Genomic DNA, 19,430 nt, shown 5'->3' with positions numbered 1-19,430 from the left:
GTTTTTAGAGCACTTCTACTTGGTTTTCAGTGATGATATTTCGGAATCAGATAGAATAAGAGTTATAGAAACTGAAAATTTGATTTTTAAAAAATCGATTTTTTAGCCATTTCTCGCGATGCGAAAGCCGCGTCCCCCCTTAAGGCGCTTAAAACGAAAAGGCGACCCCATTAAAATTGCCGAATTTAATGTCGCCAAGGAGGAACTTCGCTTCAAAATTAATTCATCAAAAGACTTCTACTTCGGCGTTACATTGCATCATTTAATGAAGAGTAACCCTCGGAAATTTTGGACTTCAATTCTACCCAGGTCAGCCTCCATAAATACAGTTGTTATAAATAATGTACCTTCCAGTGACCCGTTAATTATCACCACCGCATCCAACGAATATTTTCAATCAGTATTCACAACTGATAACTTCGACATACCTGCATTCATTCATGACTACCATTATTCAATTGGTGATATTACCGTCTCTCTCGAAGGTGTTTTGAATCTAATTCTGCACTTAGAAGAAAAAATCTTGTGGCCCTGATGGCATTAACAACACTTTTCTTGTTAGATATTGTGCTTGGACTAGCCGGTATTTGACTGTAATTTTTCAAAAGTCTTTATCTACCTCGACGACAGTTCCTTTGGCTTGGAAATTGGCAAAAATTCTTCCAATGCATAAATCCGGCAACAAACAGTCACCATTAAAGTATCGTCCAATCTCATTAACGTCTCAATCATGTAAACTTCTTGAACGTATAATCTTTAGGCATATTATGGAGTTTCTTGAAAATAATAAAATTTTGAGTGATGCCCAGCATGGTTTTCGTCGCGGACTTAGTACTATAACTCAGCTCGTAGAATTTTCGCATAACATTTCACACGCTCTGGACAGTGGAAATCAAATTGATGCCATTTTCATAGATTTTTCCAAGGCATTCGACTCTGTTACACATTCAAAACTTCTCCATAAACTTCGCGCTATACTTAATAACTCATCCTTAGTTGACTGGATCGCTAGCTTTTTACATAACCGTTCCCAGTATGTCTCGTTTAATTCCTCAAACTCGTCTATAGTAAATGTGTCATCTGGAGTTCCCCAGGGCTCAGTCCTGGGGCCACTTTTGTTCATATTGTATATAAATGATTTGCCAAACTGTGTATCCGCAAAAATACGCCTTTATGCTGAAAACTGCGTGCTTTATAACGTAATTAATACGAACGCTGATCACATATCACTTAACGATTCATTTGCCCAATTTTGCAGGTGGTGCGACAAATGGCAAATGAATATAAACTTTTTAAAAACAGTCACTTTATCCTTCAGTAAGCGCAGCTCTATTTCTTTGTTTAATTATTCGTTTAATGGCTCTTGCCTTGCACGAGTGTCCGAATATAAGTACCTTGGCCTCATCTTCACACCTAACATGTCGTGGTCAAGGCATATTGAATACATATGCAATAAAGCATCAAAGAAAATAGGCTATTTAAATCGCACATTGCGAAAAGCTCCACATGAAACAAAGCTGCTAACATATAAATCGCTCATCCGACCTATTCTCGAATATGGCTGCCCCATCTGGAACCCCTTATAAGGTATCTGACATTAACACTCTCGAATCAGTTCAAAAGAAAGCGATCCGTTTCATATACCGCCGTTATGACTGGAACTTCTCACCCTCATCTCAACTTGTTGCACTAGGTCTACAACCTCTGTCCGAGCGGCGCGATCGTGAATGTCTTAAATTGTTGCATATTCTCATTAACACCCCACGCTACTCATTAACGAACAACTATCTGTCTCCTGCTAAATTGAAACCTACAAGGAATAGCCACAAACTCAACCTTGCACCATTTCAACCGCGCACTAACTTACATAAGTACAGTTTCTTGCCTCGTACGATTGAAAAATGGAACTTAGTGCCAGGTGAAACTAGGTCGTTACCTTTAGAGGAATTTTTTTATCACTTAGGTTGATTCATGCTGTGTTTATGTAACTTGTTGTATGTTTCATTTTGTAACAAATGCTGATTTTCAAGGTGTTGAAGTTGAGTTGTGCAGACGAATGTTTTGATGTTGTATCTAACGTACACTCCCACTCCTGCGATAGCCCAATTGGGCTGCAGTATGTACAAATAAATAAATAAATAAATAAATAAGCTGAAAAAATGTTCCAAAAGCCAGGGGAACTCATACTTGCCCATCAGGGTGTCACTACTCCGCCTATGGCAATAGGTACTTAGCCCGAAACAACATTCTATTTTTTCCAATTAGTCTCAAATTTATATTAGCAGATCGAGAGCAGTTGAACTGCGACTATTCTCTGTGTAGTTTAGCACGCTTTCAAGGGTGAAGTAGGGGCAAGAGCTGGCTTCACCTCTGCTGGTAAGAATCGGCGAGGGCTGACACTCCAGACTTTCTTTTTATAACCTCCTTGATGTAATCTCATTAACCAAAAATCAACATTTTCCCTTCTGTGCAGGTAAATTTTGCACAGCTAGTTTTTTCTGATCGTGTACGTGGGGGGGGGGGGGCATGCAATATTTTCTTTATAAATCCAGTGAACATTTATTTTTGTACATTACGGCCAAGAAAATTAGGTGCAGGTTAGATTTGGGGGCTCGTTGTACTAAAAGCACAAAGGCAGACAAATAATACGTCATTTGACGTAAACTTGTGTCCGCAAGTTGTAGTTGTAACATATGAAGGAAGTTATTCCGTAGGAAGTGTCGCAGATAAAAAAAATTAACTGCATTTGAAAATACGAGGAGTGAGCCTTGTATGATGGACCAACATGCACGGCTTCTGCAGTGTTGCCTGGTATGCATGAAACAAGGTACAGTTGCTGCGGCTCAATGTGTGACTTCCCTGCTGGTGGGTAGACGGGCTGTTCTCAGGAGCAGTGCACAGGGGCATTGCAATTGAATTTTCAGCTGCATTTGGAACGCACAGTGGTGTACAACCTTGCAGACACGATCGTCACTACGTGATGTATGCACCACACTTGTCTGTTTGGAATGCCAAAACCTGGTGAGGAGCTCATCAAGCCATTTACTCCACAAAGCAGCTAATCATAAGACGACAACACAATGATGACGACGGCACTGCGATGAATAATTGCTGTGCTGACAGTTCCTTTCATCACTTCAATTCAAAACCACACTGTATTTGCCTACTTTAGCAATTAGTTATGATAAAGCTTACTATCCAACAACCTTAAAATTTTACATGTAGTATCATGTTTAGTTATTTATAACTCCTTATACCAATACAGTAGAACCCCGCTGTTACGTTCCCGGGTGCTGCGTTTTCCCGGCTGTTACGTCGTTTTCGGCCGGTCCCGGCACAGCTCCCATAGAACCCAATGCATTGGTAACCCCGCTGTTACGTCGCAACTGTGGGACCGTTCCCGCATCATACGTTGCGAACTGCCACACCGCGCCGGCCCGAGCGGCCATTTTGACTTTTCATGTCGCTTGGCTTGGTTGCTTGACGATGGCATTGGCCGCCCAAAGTGCTGGGGGCGACATTTATTACGTATTTTCGGTTTCCGCCAGCAAAAGTATGGCCTTTGATATCCGCTTCTGCTATCTAAAGATGATGTCTATGACGCGTTGCGGCCCTAAAATTGGTTTTGGCTCATAGATGTTCCGTATAAAGTCCAAGTGCGATAACGCCGTCGCCGCGCGCCGTATGCTTTCTTTCGCGCGCGAGACGCAGTCGTCGGCTCCCCTCGCACGCTTTCACTCGCACATACAGCATACGTCGCCGCGCGCCGTATGCTGTGTGCGAGTGAAAGCGTGCGAGGGAAGCCGATGACCGCGTCTCGCGCGCGAAAGAAAAGCAGAGAGGAAGCGCGCCTCCTTCCGTTGCGCTCGAGGCACCAGCGAGGGAGCGAGGGGGGGGTAGCGGGCAACGTTGTGCTCCGGCATCATACTGCGCGGCGGCGCGCGGTCCCGCGGGCCGTATCTTGAAAGCGATCTGCGTGGGGGTAGATTCTACGCAGTGTAGGTGCGTCGGCGGCTCGTGGCTTTGTGCGTGCTGCGTGTTCTCGGCGCTCAGTTAGGGTTGAAGCGATAGACAACAGCACGAAGGTCACTTCGCTCGCTTCTGCAGCGGCGCTTAACTGCGCGTGTCCGCGCTCATCGAGTGTGATGTGTTCATGTTTGCCTGTGGGCGCTGACACTATGTTTGTTAATTAGTTAATAACCGAATGTTTACAAGTTTATACAGACGATAAAACTACTATTCTTACTTTGTATAGCTCACCGCAATCGATACTTCCGCTGTCGGGCGAAACTACTTTTTGTCGCACGTAAGAATTAAAATATTGTGTGCAGTTCAACACTACTCCCATTTCTCAATTTTTCCTGTTTCCTGGCTCTTGCGTTTCCCGGCTCTTACGTTTTTTTTTACGGTCCCGTGAAAAACGTAACAGCGGGGTTCTACTGTAATATCTATGTATGTTTTCATAAAAGTGCCCAGTGAGAACAATTCAAAGTGTGCACTTTTAGTGTAGCACTACAGCATAACATTATGAACTGTCATACTCAGTGTCATAAGGCATTTTTGTTTTGTGAAGTAACGCTGGACTGCACACTAATCTGGGTAGGTAGGTGGGGGGAATGGTGAAAATGATGATGGGCACCTTGACGGTGGTGCTGGAGCGGCCCAGGGTCCAGGTAGAGTGCGAGGCGATCAGCGTGTATTCACCAGGCAGGATGCGTGTGAAGGCGTAACCGCCCCCTTTGGTGCTCTGGGCCTTCTGCAGCGTCTTGCCCTGGCTGTCACGGAGCTCCACCGTCACCCCGGGGGGACCCTCCTGCTGGCCATCGCTCACCACCTGCGCTCCAGGTGTTGGCGTGTCACGAGAGAGTCACTAAATTTCCTGAGTTTTAGTCATCTGAATGACAGCTTTGCCCTTTTGGAGTTCTAGCAACCTTTTTAGTGAAGTAAATGGCGAGTAAATTGCCCTGGTAGAATTCCTCGAGGGACTTGGGCTAAGTTCAGTGCCTCAGACCCATCTTGTCCCAAAGGGCAAAAATGAGCCTCCATATGTCAGTATACTTCTACATGTACACATAGGTGCGCATCAGTGAGCAATTTAGGCACAACAAAGCCGCTTTTCTAGTCAAAGCAATATCTTGCAATCTGACACTATGTTCAGAAAGCGAGGGTTATTTTGCTTTTCACGTTCCAACTGTTGAATTGCCACACAGGCAATAAATTAACTGCCACAGTTTAAAATTTAAAGTAATTAAGAAATCTAGTATTGTGAGAAATTGAGTTAGTTGGTGTTTATCTTGTAAATGTCAAGTACAACTGACAAGCACAAAAGGACACACTAGTCAAGGATGACGGATTGTCATCCTTGTCTAATGTGTCTTTCTATGGTTAGATGTGCCCAGTAAGTAAGGAAATAATTAAAATGCAAAAACAAAAAACATTAAAATGTAAAGAAAGTCATAGTCATCAACATCACTTTACAACTTTTCACTAAATATGGAGTGTTTTAGGCTGCGAACTGCCGGCCTTGTCCAATAAAGAGTTAGCAACACTGAGGAAGAGCACAGCTGACGCCTGCTATATTAGGTCTGCTTCACCACGAGACTGCCTGGAAGGATGCAGTAACTGACCCTGCCAGTCACCAAACAAGCCCTTGCTGACCATGTGAAGACCGCCCTGGTTTGCAAGTGTTTAACGAAACACTAAAGCCAATTTTAAACTTAGTTTATTTGCTTCCCGAAATTGTGATCCGTATTTCCTACTCAACATTTTGCAGCATTTAAGCACATGTTTCTCAAAAACCTTAAGTTGGAAAAGAAAGGCCTGTCTCTACTATTTCCCTTGTTCCCGGTCACATAACACAAGCCAATTGAGAATGAGGTGCCAGTGATTTTGGTTACAGCACGTGCTACCAGAACCACTTCATGCTTTTGGCGTCACACAGCTTCGTTACAATGGCTTAGCTAACTGATGTCAGCCAAAAAGGAGGTAGACAAGGCGATAGAGAAGAGCTCTCGTTATCGCTGCAGCATCGGGAGCAACATCTACCCACAAACCACTCAACACATGTCTCGTTCCTTGAGTGAAATGTTTCCAGAGTATACATAGGAAGGAGGCTGGTGTCAGACATACAGTGTCATCGTGCCAAAGAAGGTGCCAGCTCATTATACAGTCCAATCTAGATAATTCGAACTCGAAGGGGCCCGAAAATTTGTTCGAATTAAAGGAAGAACATATTTTTGAAGTATTCGAGCACCATAGCAAGATGAACGAACGGTGCGAGTCGTGAAATATCGCGGCGCGCAAACGCATAGCGAGTTGCGCCCACTGCCAGCCAATGCTCGGTTCCCGATAACGGCAGAAAACGACACTTCAGGGAGCGGACGGTGCCTGCATGGCGACGGGTGCGCGCGCGTGCGGAGACCGTCGAAGGTTAGGGAGGAGGGCGGCAGGAAAGCGGATTTGGCCTCGGAAACTCCTCCGCTTTGGTGGCTCCCCTCGCCCTCTCAACTCCCTCAGCTTCTACTGTCTCCGTGTGTGCCCGCCGCCATGCCGGCGCTGCCGGTACAGCCGGCTCGGAGCAGATTAGCCTGCTCCTTGAAGTTTCGTTTTCTGCCGTTATCGGGAAGCGAGCGTTTGCCGGCATGGGCAGTTCGTTGGCCGGACTGGGCCTCTGCCACCGCATGAAGGGGTCTCTCCTAAGCTTTTGCTCTATGGCGGTGTCGGAGCAATGCCGGTCAGAGGCGCCACCGCGTTATTTGGCGCGCTGCTGAGAGCATTGTCGGTCCGCGGTATGTTCGAATTAACCGTCACAAATGCTTTCGCGTTCAAATTACCGAGCATTTTCGCCCATTGAAATACACGTAACTTTGACAGGACCAGAGCATCAGTTCGAATAAACTGGCAGTTCGAATTAAGCGTCTTTGAATTACAAGGTTCGACTGTACTAACATTCATGAATGCAGCTTGTTGTGTGCATATTTCCATTCTGGAGCTTGGTACACAGCTGCACAGCCACTTTCTGGCACGAAGTTGATGTGTCATCTAGGGATCTGGGTTGCACAACACAGGAGAGGAGCCCAGGCCAAGTTTTGCATGAAGCTTTTGATCATCATGGTGCTATTTGAGAGGAATGCTGCCATGACTGCACTGAATCCCAGTGTGATCAACAAAAACACGACGATGCCAACCAACCACATGCATGTTATTGACTTATGGCTCAACAGCGTATGAAAAAGCACCCCAGTTGGTAACCCAATTCCAAACAATTACAGCCCATAAGCCGGTGAACGACAACCAAGGGACAGATGCAGTGCTTGTTCACCCTTATTCATCCTTCTTCAGTTTCTGTGCTGTAGTTACCTAGTTGTGGTTTAAAGCAGTTCATGCCACTGCTTCTCTACCTGCATCTTATAAATTTGAGCAATGGACGTTGCAGAATTCTACATTTGTGAGCTATAAAGCATGTCGTACAACATATACATCTAAATCCGAAGTTAAATTTAGCATTCTTTTTTCAGCATTTCCTTCACAATGTGAGGGCCTGACTTTATTTGCACATTTTTAAGACACCAAAACTCAGTTTCGTTAAAGGCAGACATGGAAATGAAAGCAATGAAACAAAGGAGCAAGATAATCAAGAGTAGGTGCAAGACCACGGTGTAAATTTATTGACGCGGTTGCTCAGATTGTCTTTGTTGGAACACACTACCAAAACAATATAAAGTCAAATATCGCTTCTTTCTCCCCCTAAAAGCCACCCAAGATTTATGCTGACATGACTCACACAATCCATTCTGGCATGACTAATCTCTGATGCCAAGGTAATCTTGAAAGTAAACTGAGGACTGCACAGGAACTTCTAAAGGTGTACGGACATATTTTCAAAGTTGTAGAAATTCTAGTACACACTTATCACACATAAATGACTGACACTTAAGAAATATGAAGGCTGGGAAACACTTATAAGAAATATATTTTAATTTGACACTGATGTTTGTCTTGAAATACCTGACTGGGTGTCGTAAACATTACTGTGACGCATGACACACAGCAATATTACGGACATTGTGTAGCAATAATACATGCGATGTACTAATACAAACAGTGACATCATAATGTAATGTAAAATTTGCCGACATCGTGCAGCAATAAGGCTAGGTATGGTGGTGTTGCTCACAATAGAAGTTACGCATGCCTTTCTTCTGGCTGCATTCCCCTGTAGCAGGCACAGAAATTGTACGAACCAAGCAAGCCAATGTATCACAATGACTTGGTGCATCCACCTGCTGAGTGCCGAAAGTGAAAATGGTTCTTACAAACAAGCATTACAGTAGATTATCTAGGGCAGTTTGATGCTTGCCAGCACTTTTTGAAGAGTTTAGAGAGCTTGGAGCTTTGTTTACCACAAAAGAAAAAAAAAATGAATGCGAAAATATCACGTCAGGACTTCCTAAAAAAGAATAAGCAAGTGTAATGTCAAGACGAAGCTCCAGTTTCGGCCCAGCTGTAATTAACTTAAGACATACTGATGGGCTAGTTGGTGAGTCGTGATATTGAGAAGCAGCAGCAATCACGACAAGCAGCAGCACACTTAAAATAATACAGTAAAAAAAAAAAAAAAAAAAGCAGACATGTTCAAGCACATGTGAAGGACACACAAATGCGCTGGTGTGTGTCCTTCTTCATGTGTGTGTTAACGTATCCTGTATTTAACTGTTGAAGCAGTACAGTTGAAATGCTCAAGTAGGCAACCACTGAATTGATTTCCAATTAATTTGCTGTATGGACATGGTGAACTCTTGCTGTTTAATTTTTACAGATGGACCTCTATTACCTGTGTGCTATAGGACCTCCTCCTGTGGACACATTTAATATGTACATGTATATGTTGAGCACAAATGTAAAACACTGAAGAACTCACTGATGTCTACTTTTTGATAACTAGTAGACTTTGATGGCTGCGTAATCTTATCTGAAATTGGCTAATAGAGGCAAAATTGCTGCGTGCTCGTGTTCTCATACTGCAAGCGTCGTATGGGAGAAAGAAATGCCTACTTTGCCAACGATGGAGAATCCTTTGAACACAAAGTTGATGTCTTGTGCTGTGCTGCATGGATCCGTGGTGCCATCAATGTGCAGGTCCACGGAAGCAGGCTCGAATACCCAGCCGGGAGGCGGGTCCACCCTCAAGGTGTAGTCGCCTCGGTCGTACAGTGGGATTAGGTAGTAGCCATTGTTAGGTGCCCCTTCTGTCTGGTACTTCTGGCTACCTTGCCGCGTTAACCTGTGGACAAACAAAGCTTTGAATGCTGCTACACACAAACACAGGTTGTAAGCGCATGCTTTTTGTTCGTGAGCTCGCCAATGGCTCTAAGCTCCAACAATGGCGCCAAGCTGCGCAGAGATTCTGTGACATCTGGGTGTGCCAGAGAGTAAAGTTTTCTTTCTCCAAAACAAAGAATCACTACACACATTACGCAGAACTTCACAAAAGCATTGCTTATACTTCCCAGAACAACACTTTAGGGAGGTTCTTGTTTGTGTAACGCGTTCAATGCATGCATACTCGTACATCCACAAAAGCATAACTTGACAGCACAAATTTTTGCCACATGCCCTCACGAGGCAAAGTGTTGTATGACTGAAAGATGCAAATCATTTATGTAGCTCTAATAAATCTTGTTATCTTCTACCAGCTGTGCTTCCAATAGCTCTTTCAAACACTAATGTTGCAAGAAAAAAATTCAATGTTCATACATTGCTTGCACCTTCAGCATCATTACACAGCAGCAGAACACATTTGAAATCCTGCACTTTTCAGAACGTCTTGTTGCATCAACTAACATGTGCACATCTTTATATATACTAAGTTATACTTGGGGTATGGGAATGGTACCAACTATTTCATATGAAGTGCGCTTGGGAAACAGCAAGCCACTACAGATATTTCAGCCTAGTGTGAATCACCACTGTCAAAAACAATACAAAAGAAGAGCACCTGCTACATGATTGACATACTAGCATTGTAGGAAACATGTGCACATTTAATTGCTCTCTACACACACATTTCACTATTAAATTCTTGAACACAACTCCAAGCAGAATGAGTGTGATGTGTTGTTAAAACGACGTTAGGATGGATAATTGGGCGTGTTGGTTAAGCATGATCTGAAGTGAAGGCGCGAAAACGGCGACAGACGAAGACAGAACACACAGACAGGACGCGCCCTGTGTGTGTGTTCTGTCTTCGTCCGTCGTCGTTTTCGCACCTTCACTACAGATCGTGTTCTTAAAATGTCATATTTTTCATTGGTACATCCAATTTCGATGCGTTTCCTCACATGTATGAGTGTACACACAGTTGCCTAGTTTGTGAATCCCCCCCCCCCCCCAATCCGCTGTTGCAGAATCTACAAGACAACAAATACCTAAAGCCCTGCTGACAACACACCCGATCTGCTATGCGAGGACATGTGGATGCTACGTGAAAACAACCGAAGTGCTAATGAAAGGCCTGCCTATGAAGACTGCATGGGGATTATCTGTACACAATTTATGAATGTGATCACACGTGAAATACAACGAATTTTGTCTGGAGTAGTCAGGCAGTTCATGCTGTCCTTCAGGAACCAACACAGTTCTACTAGCATTGTGAACACGGTGATGAAAGTTGTATTTGCATGCTGCCTTGATGCACTGCGCCATGTAAAACTTTCCATTCAGAATAATTGAAATGAAAGGATCACGAGTCGGGGCCCTTCCCTCCAAAGTTCGTTCCCTTCAAACTGAGTTACTGAAGGACTGGCGTTTACCCTGCAAACTAAGACACACATTCCTCATGCGCATCCTGGTTTCCTTTCTGCGCACTGCTGATGTAATTATGCCAATCAGTTGCTGGATTGTGTTCAGGTCTTATGAAAGTGGGCGAAGACAGTACACAGCACACTGGAATGCAGAGAAACGTGAGACGCATGGTTCTCACGTGTGTTCCCTTACTTCTACTGTGTCCTGCCTTCACGCCTTTTTATGTTTCCCAAAGGGCCATACACGCTGCATCTCTGGCGCAAGTGTTCAATTAGGAAACAGGAATAATGCGTCGCAGACTTCAACAGTGAAGCAGAGGCGGTCAAGTACTTTTTTCCCCACGCTTTGAGGCCAGGTCTGTGAAACTTCAAAGTTACCACACTCCCGATCTCACTTCCATGGCCGGTTTCAAGGTTGAAGACAAGGAAACAAAACTATCAGCTACACATATCAAAGAGCACCAGGCGGTGACACAGCATGTGTACCAAGCGCACATTGTGCCTTCCCGTGCGCTAGCGGGCATCGTGAGTCGTTCACAAAAGTGGCGATAGAAGGTAGACAAATGTCACCGACAACCCTAGGTCGGAAACTCACGGGCGCCCTGGTTCAGGAAATAGCAGCACCTCAGCCGACATCGTGTACTTGCCACTTATGCCAAGTAAACATGCAACTTTCTAATTTTGATCAGTACAATATACGACGAAAAATCGCCTTGTAATACTTACAACTTTACTTCGACCCGAGAGTAGTTGATCGTTACGTTGGACCGAATGAAACCACCGCAGCCCATCACATCGTCCGATTTCGCTAAGTTCAAGACGGCCATTAGTACGGCTACTATATTGCAGAGAAAGCCACCCATTGTACACGATCGCGGGTGCTAAAATTAAATTAACTAACAGTTCATTCAAGGCAGCCACGGCGCCGATTTACTTCCTTCGTCCCAGGGCACTCGGCTCGGCGCAAGCAGACAAGCAGCAAACCACGTGCAGTGACGTCACTAAGAAGCTGTGGCGCTGTCGGTCAATTTCTGTGGTGGCAGTTTCGGTTTCTGTACCTGATTGAAAGAGAGAGAATGAACTTTAATGAAAAGAATGGCTCAGTGGCCTAAGCAGGGGTAAGGGTCAATGGCGGCGTTCACAAGGAAAAAAAAAAAAAAAAAAACACTGCACATTCATAATCTCTGCCGGTCAAGCCGGCCTCGCGCACAAACTTCCATAAGGAGTTGATAGTTCGTCGGGCATCGGCCTGAGGTGGCGGCGTGGTCCATGCCTCCAGTGAGGTATACGTAATGCCGCGTCCCTTGTGTTTGTCTCTTACTGCCACGAGACCGGGACAGTCCCACAGACCGGGACAGCCTGATTGTCGGTCGAGCACCGATGTCACACGTACTGCACGTCACTGATGTTGACATCACGTTCGCCTCCGTCTCTTCCTCCTCCTCATTCTCCAAACGATGCCTTTGATGGCCTCGCGTCTTCCTTGAAGCAGCGTACGCACGCCACTTAACCAGGACGTCTTCGGTGAGTGCTGCGCCCGCCCTGGCCTTATGCACCAGGACTTGCGCGCCCCGAGGAAGCCCCTTGGGCAAAGGGTGGGCATTGTGCGGTACCTTCGCCTTCAGCTCCCGTTTGGCTTGCACTTTAAGTCGCTCGCGCTCCCCCTCCGGATCCAGACGCACAGGAGTGAGAGGGACTGGCCCCAGGGGAGATGAGCGGGAAAATAACAGCTCGCTCGCTGCACTGTGGGCCGCACCGTTGCCGATGCTGCCCGAGTGCCCCGGGACCCAGTCCACTCGCACACCCATGCCGCAATCCCGATGAAGGGATGCGCATGCGACCTTAATATCATGCGAAACGAGAACATATATTTCATAACATAGAGTTTCTCACTATAACACCTAGAGGGTAAACTGGCGCCACCGTCGCCAGAGGGACGAGCGGCTGGGGCGGCGCATGCTTTGCAGTGAGGCGCCCGATGTGGAAAAATACTGGGGCGGCGCTGCGGTCGAAGTGGATTGGGCCGCATCAAGGTCGCGCCGTTGGAAACTGCTGGCGATACTGCTCGGCAGGGTCATTCGTACTACTTCGCGCGCTGGTATTAGCGTTCAGACTGCTCAAATGGGGTTCACAATTGCATATGACATGTATTTATGCCTTAAGAATTAATTAATTTCTTTCTCTTCTTAATTTATATTTTATTCTTTTTTAATACCGCTCGGTGATTGCGCGTGCATTGCGGCCGCAGTATCGGCTTTCATACTACTATGTTATTGTACGGTTCCCTTCGGAGAAAACAGTACTTTTCTCGTTCTTCAAGCAGAATATATCTCTTGTGTGTATTGTTGCGCATGAAGTTTTTCATCAGTAGGTCCTGTGAAACGCAGAAGGAGAAACATATGTAACCTTCCTGCTTGCCATTTCAAACAAATAAAACATAGCTGCACCATCCGGCGCCTTGTCCCCAGATTTACGGGAAGTATTGTTATAGAAAAAAAAAAAAGAAAGCTGCAGCGCAACATTCCGTTCAAATTTCCGCCTTTCTCGCGTAACAGAATGCGGAGTAATTGGTACGGGGTCATTTATTGCAGTCGAACCTCGAGCGCCGAAAACGGTTTTAGTTAGTTAAATCAAATCAAAGAGCAATTAATTTATTAGACAATAATATAAAAATGTGTACAAAGATATTTGGTCCCATAGCCTAAAGCGGCCATTCTATATGCTAATCTTTGGCCGTAAGCCGTACGTGGAATTTTTTTCCAGTCGATACTTCAAAAAGAAAAAGAAAGCCTGCGCGGTAGCCTAATTAGTGGCTATATACGTATAGTGGATACGGTCTTGAGCTCTCGAGTTCAATCCAGGTCGCGGAATTCGATGGGAACGAAATGGAAAAAGACCCGTGTGCTTCTATTTAGGTGCACGTTAAAGAACCCCAGGTGGTGAAAACTATATAAACCAGGTGCCTTAATCATATGGTGGTTTTGCACGTAAAACCGAAGAATTTGCTTATATTAAAAAAAGAAAAAAGCAGGTGGCTGCGTTCTTCGGCTTATTTCTGGGGGTGTCAACAACATAAATTATTCTCGAGTGTGATTTCCGAGAAAAACATGTTACGCTTATCCTACATTTCATGCATAAATGTAAGGCCGTTCCCAAATGTATGACCGCTCAACTCAGCAGCTTGTATATTATAAACGGCTGCTTTCAGTTATTCAGTGCACTATCATAACGACCATAAGGAAGCAATTAAAGGAACAGCATGACTCACATACACGTAGAGATATGTGCAGATCTGTTGCGTTCGTTGAAGAAGATAAGTGTGGTACCGCACAAGGCACTCAGTTTTAATGGGTTGAAAACATGGTGAGACTGTCAAAAATCCTTCTCTGAATCAAGTTAGCAGATTATAAGGCTGCCCCAAAATGGGGCGTTTATACTGATTGAGAGCTAGGAACTTGCTAAGCAGGACTTATTACCACCCGTCCGTTAATTCTCTCAGGAACTGCGCCTCTGCGCAACAGCCACGAATCTCCGGCAGCACAAGTCATTCGAAATAACAGTCCTCACTTGCATGCAGTCACTCACTATTGAGACTTCAATAGTGCTGTTATGTGTTACATTCGAACGGAAACGACTATTCGGCCTCGTGCACACTTGCTCACACACACACACACACACACACACACACACACACACACACACACACACACACACACACACACACACACACACACACACACACACACACACACACACACACACACACACACACACACACACACACACACACATATATATATATATATATATATATATATATACTGCAAAGAAAACTCGCATTCGCAGAAATAATATTCATGCTTTGAATATTATTTCTGCGAATGCGAGATTTAGTTGCAGTATTCACAGGTGTGTTTGTTACTGCAAACACGTGCGCTTGTTCCGGTCGGGAGCTCTCACTTTTTCAATTATTGCATTTCGAAGATTTGTTATTTCTTCCCTTACATATATATCGTGAATATATATGTCTATGTACCCATTCATTTAATTACCTAGAAACACATTGGTCATTCTTCGCGCCACGCAGTTAATAAACTTGGTTTATTTCACTCTAATATTGTTTTCTTCGATCATTGTCCCTGATCAATATCCATCAATACTTCTTTTTGGGCGAGTTGGTACATCTTGAAACTTTGGGTAACAGCGCAAACAGACGTCTTGTGGTCGTCTTCTTGTGGTAGTCTGTTTGCGCTGTTACGCAAAGTTTCATGATCAATATCCAGCAACAATAAGCGCGCGTAAAATGACACGGTATCAATAATAAAAGTTTCAACGTATCCTTCATGGTGCGGAGATACCAGTGACTTTTAGAGGACAGTGGTAAAAATAGCAGTTCACCTGGCTAAAACTACATTTGGTACCGGCCATCAAGAGTCATGGGTACACCGAAGGAACTAAAACGTTTAAAAAAAAGTGTACTGCACAGAGGTTGTGCGAGAAAAACTGGGCGTCCCGCGCTCGCTAGCAGACGACGCGCATGACAACGACACCAAAATTGAAGACGTCGCGTTGTATAATCCATGCCTCAAATATATATGTTTGGCAAAATTGTGTAAACATAAATTTGCAGTTGAAATAAAGCCCTATTTTAAGAGCGTAGTATGCGCAATCGGCCTCAAGTACGTTGAATATGGCGCGGAGCGCGTCTTCGCCCCAATGGATGGATGGATGGATGAGGCTGAATTCTTTAAACCGGGCGGTGGCATACGCCACCTAGCCATGACTATTGACCTATTTTGTACTTTGTGGTGGGTGAAATTTCACCCCTGCCTTGATTTTATCCACCAATCAGATAACCTCTGTTTGGTTATTTCTACCCGCTTAAAGTCTATTTTGCCTTCACTGTCCCTAACCCCAATGCTTTGAAAAAATCAACCCCGTTGCCTTGCACTGTAGGGTTAAGCCCTTTACAGAAAAGTATGAGGTGTTCAGCCGTTTCCTCTTCTTCTCCACACGCACAGCACAACGTGTCTATACCTTGGTACTTGACTCTGTACATCTTAGTCCGCAATACTCCCGTCCTGGCTTCAAACAACAAAGAGCTTCCCCTAGAATTATCGTAGATATTTTCTTTGGCAATTTCTTGCTTGAAAGTTCTGTATGTTCCCAGTGCTAATTTCGTCTGCATCCCTGTTTTCCACAGACCCCGCTCTGTTTCCTTAACCTTTTTCTTAACCGCTGTTTCCTGGTTTGCACTCCTCCTGCAGTCCAATTATTTGATTGACAGTTTCTGGTCAGCTTCCTCCATTTTGTATCAACATTCCTCATGTACAAACAACTGAAAACTCTCCTTGCCCACCGCTTTTCTGCCATTTCTCTCAATCACCCCTCCAATTATATCTTGCTGCTGGCTTCCCTGCCCTCGAATGACGTCCATCCCATGTCACCCTGTACCCCCTGATTTGGTGTATTTCCGTGTGCTCCCAGAGCCAGTCTACCTACCCCTCGCTGCTTACCTTCCAACCTTGCTCGAACCTCTGATCTCATGCACAGGACCGCATTGCCGAAAGTCAAACTAGGGACCATCACCCCTTTCCAAATCCCTCTCACCACTTCGTACCTATTGCAATTCCACAGTGCCCTATTTTTCATCACAGCTGCATTTCTGCTACCTTTAGCCGTCACATATTTTTCATGTTCCGTTAGGTACTCAGCCCCATTGTTTATCCACACTCCAAGATATTTGTACTTATCCACCACCTCCAGCGTAAAATCCTGTATCCTATGCTCGCTGCCCTGATTATAATTAAAAGTCATGACTGCCGATTTTTCTTTACTAAACTTCAAACCTAAGCTATCTCCCTCTTTACCACAGATGCCCATTAATCTCTGCAAGTCTTCCTTGCTGTCAGCCATAAGTACAATGTCATCCGCATACATCAGTCCTGGTAATGACGGTTTAATCCATTCTCCTTGCTTGAAATAGGAAAGGTTGAAGCCAAGTCCGCTCCTCTCTAATTTTTTCTCTAATCCTTGTAAATACAGCATGAACAACAGAGGTGACAGAGGGCACCCCTGCCTAAGCCCCTGCTGTATCTCTATAGGCCCAGATACCTTGTTTTCCCATTTTATAAGCACCTTGTTACTTTTATAGATATCTTTTAAAAGATTTCTTACTCCATCTTCCACATCTAGAGTGCCCAGTATGTCCCACAAATCCTTTTGGATTACAATGTCATAGGCTCCCTTGATATCCAGAAATGCAAGCCGTAGGGGCCTGTGTTCGTTTTCTGCTATTTCAATACACTGCGTCAATGAAAACAGATTATCTTCTAACCTTCTTTGTTTTCGGAACCCATTTTGTAGTTCCCCCAGCACCTCCTCGCTCTCCACCCATGCCTGCAGTCTGTCCTTTATAATCTGCATCACCACCCTGTAAACCACTGACGTCACTGTTATGGGACGGTAGTTGTTTATGTCGGCTTTCTCCCCCTTTCCCTTATATATCATGCTCATCCTGCTCAGTCTCCACCCGTCGGGGGCTTTGCCATCCATTATCATTTTGCTCACTGCCTCTCTTAATGCTTTCTTAGATTTTGGGCCCAATGTCTTTATCAACATAATTGGGATGCCATCAGGACCTGTCGACGTGCTACTAGGAACCCTCTTCTCTGCCCTTTCCCACTCGCTTTGTGCCAGTGGAGCCACTGCACTGACTAGTCCATCATCACCTGATTGAGCACATGCTATGTTTCGTTCTTTAAAATTTTCTGTCATCATTGTTCTTATATGTTCCATTGCCTCATCTCCCTCTAGTCGAACACCTTGAGCTGTAACTATAAACCTCTGCTCTAGGCTAGTCTTATTACTCAAGGAGTTGAGATGTTTCCAAAATTTCTTCGCTGCTTTTCTATCCTTTTTGTTTACTTCTGACAACCATTGGCTCCCCTTTCTTCTGATCTTCTCATTGATCAAATGGGATGCTTCCCTTCTACAGTTTAAAAAGTTATTCCATTTTCTGCCTACATCAGCTTCTGGTTCACCCCTCTGCTTTGAATATCTGTGTTCCCTGGATGCTTCCTGACGTTTCTCGCGCTATGGCCTTCTTAACCTCCTCATCCCATCAGCTCTTGGGTTTACGTCTTCTGTTCCCTTTTGTCCTGACTCGTACCTTAGTAAGCTCTAGCTCAAATAGTCCTGTTAAATTTGCATATGTCCATTCTGTTTTTGTATCCTCTGAAATTACTTCCTCAATTTGCTGGGTTGCTATTTCAAGCTGCTTTTCCGAGTAAGATATCCCACCTGCATGGTTGTTCATCTTGCCTCCTACCTACTTTCATTTCCCTTCTAAAACTCACCTTAATACGTTTGTGATCACGACCTAGACTTCTGGAGCCATATTCATCTATGCTCATTACATTTAGCCTATCGTGCATCCTATGTGACATTAGTGCATAATCTATCGTCGACTGCAGGCTCCCTACCTCCCATGTTATGTGCCCTTCACACTTCTCAGTACTGTTGCATACAACTAAGTCATGCATTTCACACATATCCAGCATCATGTTGCCTGTTGAGTCTGTGTACCCGTCCATGTCTTCTATGTGTGCGTTCATATCTCCTAGTATAATATACTCGCACCCTTCTCCTAGCTCATTAATGTCACTTGATATGCATTCGAGCATTTTTTTGTTTTCCTCTTTGGCATTTGCTCCTGTCCACAGTTACACAAAGCCAAGGAGTGTCTGCTCTCCTGCAACTTTCCCTTTTAGCCACAAATGCTCCTTGCATTCCTGTTTGACCCTTTGCCAGTTCATACTTTTATGAATGAATGCACCAATTCCACGCCCTTTTCTGCTGCCCTCTGTTCTATTGCAATATTCCCATGCATAGTCAGGATTACAGGGAGGTTGCTGCATGTTCCTAAGATGTATCTCCACAAACCCGTATACCATCAGCTTTTCTTGCCTTAGTTGCTCGTCTAGCTCCTCCCACTTCAGCCTATTCCTGCCACCTTGCATGTTAATGTACCCTATGTCAAAAAGACCTTGCCCCTGATGCTTACGTCTATTTCTTCTCCTACCGATTCTACGTTTCTTGAATCTTGGGGCCTCTCTGGGTCCGTCTTCGTCTACACTGGTGGTCTTAGGGCTCTGGGTCCCCCCAAAAAAGCCGTAGCTTGTCGCCCTATCCTACTACCTACGCTCCAGCCCGTGGCACCACTGTAGTTAATGCCATCCTGTGCAAAAGGGTGGGAGCCAGACTCGTACACTTCCCGGTTTACCTCCATTATGCCGTACCCAAGTGGTCGGCTCAGACCCCTAATGACCCGGTTAGCCTCAAGCACACTCCGTTCCATCCCGCTAGCCTGGCCCCGGGTGGGATTGTGCATATGGTCACATGCACATTCGCAGAGGTTTCTCTGAGTTTACGCAACCCAACCTCTAACTGTCTGTTTAGGTTCTGGCTCCCTCCCTTCAGCACATCGTTGAGACCAGCATGGATAACGACCAGATGTTCATGCTCGAGGTTGTCCGATACCACCTTCTGAGCTTTTGCCATTGCGTCAACCATGCACTTCCCTGACTGGGCCTCCACCCTCACCCGCCCGTCTGCCTTCACTGTTGT

General features: G+C 44.9%; 1 protein-coding gene across 1 annotated transcript in view; it reads right to left on the bottom strand.

Annotated features, from left to right (window-relative positions):
• Positions 1–11,778, bottom strand: part of LOC119441382 (nodal modulator 2-like) — a 94,183-nt gene extending 82,405 nt beyond the window's left edge. Inside the window, exons 1-3 of the mRNA XM_037705993.2 lie at positions 11,529–11,778; positions 9,055–9,283; positions 4,640–4,834 (exon numbers count right to left, since the gene is read on the bottom strand). Coding sequence (XP_037561921.1) covers positions 4,640–4,834; positions 9,055–9,283; positions 11,529–11,665 — 561 coding nt within the window. The 5' untranslated portion in view covers positions 11,666–11,778. The remainder of the gene's footprint in view (positions 1–4,639; positions 4,835–9,054; positions 9,284–11,528) is intronic.
• Positions 11,779–19,430: the final 7,652 nt, after the last annotated feature.

This window comes from Dermacentor silvarum, chromosome 2 (assembly GCF_013339745.2).
Source record: "Dermacentor silvarum isolate Dsil-2018 chromosome 2, BIME_Dsil_1.4, whole genome shotgun sequence".
Classification (NCBI taxonomy): domain Eukaryota; kingdom Metazoa; phylum Arthropoda; class Arachnida; order Ixodida; family Ixodidae; genus Dermacentor; species Dermacentor silvarum.
Note: the sequence above shows the minus strand (reverse complement) of the source record. Positions and strands in the feature narration are given on the sequence as shown.